Genomic DNA, 7,313 nt, shown 5'->3' with positions numbered 1-7,313 from the left:
CGTTCGTCAATTTAAAAAAATCTTTTTTTTGCATATAAAGTTATTGGTATCATCTGAAAACTTATTCATTTGCCTTGCTTTCGACGAAAAAAAAATATTTTTAAAAATACCCATCTGTTTTAAACAGAAGTCCAGATACAAATGTACTTGCAGTTGAGGGAGGTAAAAGTCACCTGTTTTCAGAGGTAAAATTAGCGAGAAAATGGTCATCAAAGTTTGGTAACTTCAATAGCTTGAAAGTCCTTGAGAACTGAAAGTTGACATATTTTGTGCCTCTGGATCGATAACAACAATACATATTTTGTGCCTGTGATCAACGATTTTCAATAAAATTCACATGGAAACTGAAAGTTTACATATTTTGTGCCTCTGGATCGATAACAACAATACATATTTTGTGCCTGTGATCAACGATTTTCAATAAAATTCACATGGAAACTGAAAGTTTACATATTTTGTGCCTCTGGATCGATAACAACAATACATATTTTGTGCCTGTGATCAACGATTTTCAATAAAATTCACATGGAAAATTTGTTTTGTATGGACATAAAAGGTGTTAAGTCAAAACCCGAAAATTCAGTAAAAATTACATAACTGACGAAAAAAATGCCCGTTTCTTTGATTTCATTGTTTTGACGAGTGCCTGATTTCACCACGATGCCTCACATATGTGTTAGCCACGTTCTCAAAGAGTTGACTTGTGAAAAGAGCTTAGTTCATCCAGACAGAAATTGTGAGGCAGCGTGGTGGAATCAGGCTCTTGTCAAAATAATCAAAGTGAAGAAACTTGCATTTTCCGCAGGTTTGTGAATTTTTATCAAATTTTTGTTTTTTTGGCTCAACACCTTTCACGCTCATTATAGAACTCATTTCTGTGTGGATTTTTCTGAAAAACATTGATTAAAGGCGCAAAAATGTAAATTTTCAGTTACCGCGGACTTTAAAGCTAAGGAAATAACAAATCTTTGTTGGCAATTTTCTCACTAATTGTACCTACGAAAACAGGCGACCTCTACCTCCTTCATTCGCAAATATCTCGACTTGTATTCAAGATAAATGGATGTTATTTTCATCCACATAAAGACAACTGGACAAGCTTTAAGATGATACCAATAACTCTACATGCCCAAAAATTGACGAGAGCCTGATTCCACCACGCTGCCTCACAAATGTTGCTAGTCAAAGGAGCTTAGTTCATCCAGACAGAAATTACTCCCTGCTCAGACTCAGTCTAAAACTTACCTGTCCTTCTCTGTTAATCCCTCTGTGAAGTAAGGGTTGTTTTTTTCAACTTTTAATGTGCCAAATTTTAGCTAACTAGGATGTTGAGCAGTTTCAACCATTTTGCCGTCCCTTTCCAAATAAAAAATTTATCTGATTTAAACAGTTTTGTTATCGCAGATATTTCGAAGTTTTCATTAGTTGTTCAGTAAAAATTCAGTTCTAATTAGCCATCTTGGAACAGTTGTAAAATCCTGATTGGTGCATTTGAGGTCTTACGTTGTACAAGGGAGCGGCATGTTGGCTCATGATGTTCTATATACAGGAGGTGTCATGAAGTGTTTAAAGCGTACTCTTGCTGTTGTGAAGTACAATTCTGTGACTATTGCCTTCTTGTCTTGGTGAAAGAATTACATAGATAGCATTGAATTACTCCCCCCCCCAATCCCTTTTCCTTTCAACAATAACAGATTATAAAAGCTCTCCTCACTTGTTAGAATGCTAAATATTAATTCCAGTTCTGTGATTCCCCCTCTTTGGATATTTGACCCCTGAAAAATCCGTAGCAAGTTTGATCAGGTGGTTGTCATTGCCCTGTGAAAAGTTTGCCTCTCACCTGTGGAAAAATGCTAACGATAACAAAATGATGAGGTCTTGTGGGGATGAGAATGAAAATAGTTGCTACCGAGTACGAAATGCCCAAAGTAAGTCTGAAGTCCAGGTGAGTCTAGTTCAGTTCCCTGTTGATGGTCACTTTTTTCATTTTTGACATTTGAAATTTGGTGGTCAGTTTGTTTACAGTTGCGCTCCTTCACCGTCCTGAATGTTCCTTTTTTAAAAAAGAATTTTTTAAAATATTTTTGGCACTCACTGTGCTACTTCTGCTGTTCCCTTAATACAGTAGTCTCCGACGCCTAAGATCCCACTGTTTAAGATCCTGGTTCTCTTAAGATCCCGTTATTTTAAGAAAACAGAATTTTAGCTATACAAAATTCACCCCTAAGATCAGATCCCGCTCTGATTCACTCTGAAAGTCTACATTCGGCTAAGATCCCGCATTTCAGATCATAATTTACAGAACAAAATCACAGGCGGGCACAGCTGATCAGCCGAGGGTGCACAATCGAGATAATTGAACTGCCCGGCACGTCAAAGATCTGCCACTGTTGTGAATGTGATCACATAAGCGTTGTAAAACTCGATAAAACAGTACAATGTTTGCCCCGATGGAATCACACCCTGGTGTGAACTCACCGACACGTTTGTTTTCCCTGAACATCGCACTCGCGCCTGAGCTTTCTACCGAAACTTAAATCACTTCCCACCAGGCAGGATCACATCTAACTGTGAACTCTTCCCTGACCATTGCAGCAGTTGTCTCTACTTCCGAATTTGTGAGATAGACTGAATTTTAATTGGTGTGGTCACAACGTAATGGGGCTTAATGACAAAAGTGGGGGAGGGGGGGGGGATCTCGAACAGAAGTGGAAAGCTTTAAATGTTGGAAAGGGAAAGGGGAGGAGCAACAAGATAAGCGTAGATCTTGAGACTTCATCATCATCATCATCAATGCCTTTCACCCCTGGCAGGGTATAGGCCACATACAAGCTCCTTCCATTTATCTCTGTCCTGAGCCATCCTTCCAAGCTCGTTCCAAGTGAGCTTCATTTCTCTCATGTCCCTTTCCACGCACCTCCTCTATGTTTCCCGTGGCCTACCCCTGCCTCGTGCTGCCTGTGGGTTCCACTGCAGTGACTGTCTTGTGATGTTTCCGCTGGGCTTTCTTAAGGTGTGTCCCATCCATCGCCACATTCTTAGTCCTATTTCTACTTCTATATTCTTTTGTCCTGTCCTTTCCCACAGCTCTTCATTTCTTATTCTATCCTGCCACTTAATTCTTAGGATACTCCTCATACATCTGTTGATGAAAGTCTGGACCTTATTCAGTACTGTCTTCGTTGTCTTCCAAGTTTCGCAGCCGTAGAGGAGCACAGACTTGACGTTGGAGTTAAAGATCTTGAGACTTACGATAGGATGATAAGTTAAAATGGCGTGCCTCATGCCACTGTGATTGGTCATCAAAGTTGACCACTCTTTGCTTGAACCCATCCAGGGGTCACGTACGTCAGTTCATTTTAGAGTGAAGGGAGACCATTTTGCTGGTTGTGGGCTTTAACATGGGGCACAATAGATTCTTCCCTTGTTGTGTCGGCTAAGATTCCATTCGTCTAAGATCCCGCATTTTCCTTGCTCCCGAGTACTGGAATCTTAGGCGGAGACTACTGTATTTTGACTCCTCTGTGTAAGACTTCTTTTTTTTTTTTTGGTAAGGGTTTTTACGGCATTCCCAACTGCATATGAGCGCTCGAGACACATTAAACTTTTTCAGTTGGTATGAAATTTTGAATTTTGCCCAGGTGGCGGCCGAAGCTTACTATTATCGATTTTAGACCACCAAGGAATCTTTAAAGTGCGCAACTTGTACTTGGACTCTTCGAGATTTTTTCGTCCTTGTCCAAGAAGGCTAGGTGTAGATCTTTCCTACCAGAAGATCAGGGGTGCGGCTGAAAGACAGCAGCAAGAAGGAGCCAAGGAGTAGCAGTATAAAGGCTGCAAAAAGAGCCAAGAGCCCAGAGGAGGGGCAAAGGAGGTGGGGGGTAGGAGCAGAAAGAGGAGACGAAAGCAGACGACAGAACATTGCTAGAGAGCAGGAAATGAGGTGAAAGGAGACAAATTCAGAAAAGAAAATTTATCTTTTTAGACTAAGCAGTATAAGTCATCGTTTAATCTCATTTTTAAAAAATGTGATTTCAGAGATGTTGTTACTGAGTGGTAAGGCTTTCAACTTGCGACAGATAAATAGATAAAGTTAACTTTAGGCTCCCTGCTCCATCGGAGAAAATTTTGTGTTGGTCGGAAAGATACTTTATGATATTTTCCTCAAGTGAAGATGGGAACAGGGGGTTGCTCTGTGACACTGTGACAACCAGGAATCACCTGTTTTGTTATATTGTTTCCTTACAGTACTCTTTTGTGTGGTAAATGACTTTAATTTGATGCTTTTAATTATTTTATGTATTCGTTTAACATGCCATAAAGGTTTAACTCTTTAAGCCCTGAGTTTTTTCCTCCATTTCCTGAAGTTTTTTTTCTACAGTCACCTAAACTTAGTTCACTATGTCTCATTATAACCCCAAAAGCTTGCCTTTAGCTTCTAAATCGCGTAAACAAAGGCTTAGTCATTATTAAAAAACTTGGTTCTGGAATAGTTCCGAAAAACAAGCAAAAACCAGCACTAAATAATACAAAACAGTTGTCACTAGTACTGGATGCTCCCAGTGTCTGATGGGGAACAGGGGTATTACCGCCGGACGCTCCCAGGTTTAGCATGCCATAAAGGCTTAAATTTCTACTTGAAGTTTGATCTGATCTATTTTTTTTCCTTTTCCTTTTTATTTTTCAAAACTAAATGTTCCCTGAATGTTTCCAGGGTTAACGATGCAGTCCCGTAGCCAGTCCCAGATGTCGGCGTTTGACGAAAGCGTCCTCAACGTGTCCCAGTTTGTCCAGCTGACTGAAACTTACTTGGGCCACCACCCGGACGAGAAGACGTTTGAGAAGCTGGTCGTCTACATGAAGGAGGGCTACGAGGAGACGGAGGAGGAGAAGATGGAGAGACTTGTCAAGGTGCGTCAGTCTATGCTTGTTAACCCTATCCGTATGTCGTGTTTTACAACCGTATCCATACGACGTGTTGAACTCTGTGCCACCACTTTCCAAAGAGGAAATTTACACGTTAATCCGATTGATACACCTTGCATAGCAGTCTGTCAAAATGATTTCTTGAGAAATACTGAACGTTTCAAAGAGATCTTCGCACTAGAAGTATTCTAAAATGTAAGAATACAACTCCTGCGGTACAAAATGATCCCAGGCATGTTGTTGTTGTTAGCGATCCGGTAGCATCTGAGCATTAACTCTTCTGCATGATGCCATTCGGTAATAGCTGCATGTCTGTTCTAATTGTTGTCTTGAGGAGTAGAGGCAATTAGATGTGTGGGGTAGCTTGGGAAGAAAACATCCCCTTAAATCAGTTAGTTTTCTACAGAAGAACAGATGATGTTCCACTGTCTCTGAGGGGTAGTCACATAGTGGGCAGGCAGCAGACTGCTTTACTCCAATTCGGTTGAGATGTTGGTTGAGGGGTACATGTTGTGTTCTAAGTTGGAAGATTATGGATTGATCTCCCCTCCTCAACTCATTGATTGGATCTTTGACCAGTGGTTTATTCATGTGGCCATACATCCTCCTTCCTGTGGTACCTGTGGCCCAATCATTCATCCACTCTTCCTTGAGGTTTGACTTGATCATTTGGCAGCAGGTGGTGTAATTCGTAGGAATTTCAGGATCCCAGGCATACAGATAGAGTTAACTCTTCCACAGGGTGTGCTGTTAGCTCAGATGCTATCATGCTGGACTAATGAGTGCATGGTCCTGGTGCAAATTCCCATATGGAGTGTTTTGAATTTGGGTTGTTTTGCTGCCCCTCTCAAAATGAAAGATTCGTCTAATTTGTACATATTTTTTTATCGCAGATATTTCGAGTCTTTCATTAGTTTCGGTTAAAGTTCCTTTCCAAGCAATTGTGAAACAGTTATGAAGTCCTGATTGATGCATTTGAGGGCTTAGGTTGTACAGGAGTGTGACATGTTCACTTATGATGTTCTTGTGCGGGAGCTGTCTTGAAGGGTTTAACTATTGTTTTTGTGATATAGGCTCTCCATTTGTGAGGCAACGTGGTGGAATCAGGCTCTCGTCAAAATAATCAAAGTGAGGAAACTTGCATTTTTCTACACGTTTATGAATTTTTATGAATTTTTGTTTTTTGGTTCAACACCTTTCATGCCCATTAAAGAACTCATTTCTGTGTGAATTTTTCTGACAAACGTTGATTAAAGGCACTCAAAAATGTAAATTTTTAGTTACCACGGACTCTTAAGATAAAGAGATAACTAATCTTTGGCGCCATTTTCTCACTAATTTTACCTCTGAAAACAGGTGACCCTCACCTCCTTCGTTTACAAATATCTCGACTTGTATTCAAGATAAATGGATATTATTTTCATCCAAATAAAGTCAAGTGAACAAGCTTTAAGATGATACTAATAACTCTACATGCCCAAAAATTGACGAGAGCCTGATTCCACCACGCTACCTCACATTTATTTGGCTCTGTCTTACTGGAGATGGATGTTACATTCAGAGGTCCCCCCCTCCTCCTCCCTTTACCTAACCTTACAGTGTTGAAAGAGGTGTTAAACCTCTATATAATGACCAATGAGCTCTTCAACGATGCAGCTTTTGTGGGTTTATCGCTATACCAAAAATGAATATGCGTACAATTGTGGGAGGTGAGGAGGAGGTTTGGTATCTTGCTTCCGGAAATAATTGACAGACTGTCCATTATTTGAACTCTTAGCTTATTTAACCCCCTGTCCACGAGGTCAAAAGGCACTTCTGTTTCATCCTAATAGCTCCCTTAGAATTGCAAAGTCTATCTGACATTTTTGGCCATTTTGAGTTACTAAGACCATGAGGTCAGAAACCAAATGTTCCATCTGCTGTATTCTATCAAAATTGAAAGGTCATTCAGAGTCGTAATCAAGATTTTCTAAGGATTACGTTAAAAAAAGCTTTACATTTTGTGAAATTCAAAATTTTTTTTATGTCACTCATACTGAGCAAATCATCATCATCATTATCATCATCATTATCATCATCATTATCATCATCACCATCATCATCATTGCTTTTCTCACCCTGGATCAGGTTTTAGGCCACGAATAAACACTTTCCCCATTTCCCTGTCCTGGGCCAGCCTCTTGATGTAATTCCACGTCTTCCCACTTTTCTGTTCATCCAGTGACTTTTTCTGACTCCTAGTATATGCAGCCTGTATCTCTACTGAGCAGATTTTTTACTGCTTACTGATGTCTTTATCCACGAGGATCATAGAAGGGGCGCTGTATGATAGAGAGCCTTGTCAGGTGCCTTCGCTTTTCACGTTTTTTTTGCAAGCACCTGAGTTT

The 7,313-nt window shown here is 40.2% G+C and overlaps 1 protein-coding gene across 1 annotated transcript in view; it reads left to right on the top strand.

Moving 5' to 3' along the window:
* The window catches only part of LOC101850898 (EF-hand calcium-binding domain-containing protein 5), a gene marked incomplete in the record, with an annotated part of 52,969 nt that overhangs the window by 21,538 nt on the left and 24,118 nt on the right, over positions 1-7,313 (top strand). Inside the window, 2 exon segments of the mRNA XM_035971062.1 lie at positions 1,791-1,928; positions 4,715-4,911. Of these exon segments, the coding sequence (XP_035826955.1) occupies positions 1,791-1,928; positions 4,715-4,911 (335 nt within the window).

This window comes from Aplysia californica, unplaced genomic scaffold (genome assembly GCF_000002075.1).
Source record: "Aplysia californica isolate F4 #8 unplaced genomic scaffold, AplCal3.0 scaffold00369, whole genome shotgun sequence".
Taxonomy (NCBI): domain Eukaryota; kingdom Metazoa; phylum Mollusca; class Gastropoda; order Aplysiida; family Aplysiidae; genus Aplysia; species Aplysia californica.
This window is presented reverse-complemented; position numbering and strand designations above follow the sequence as displayed.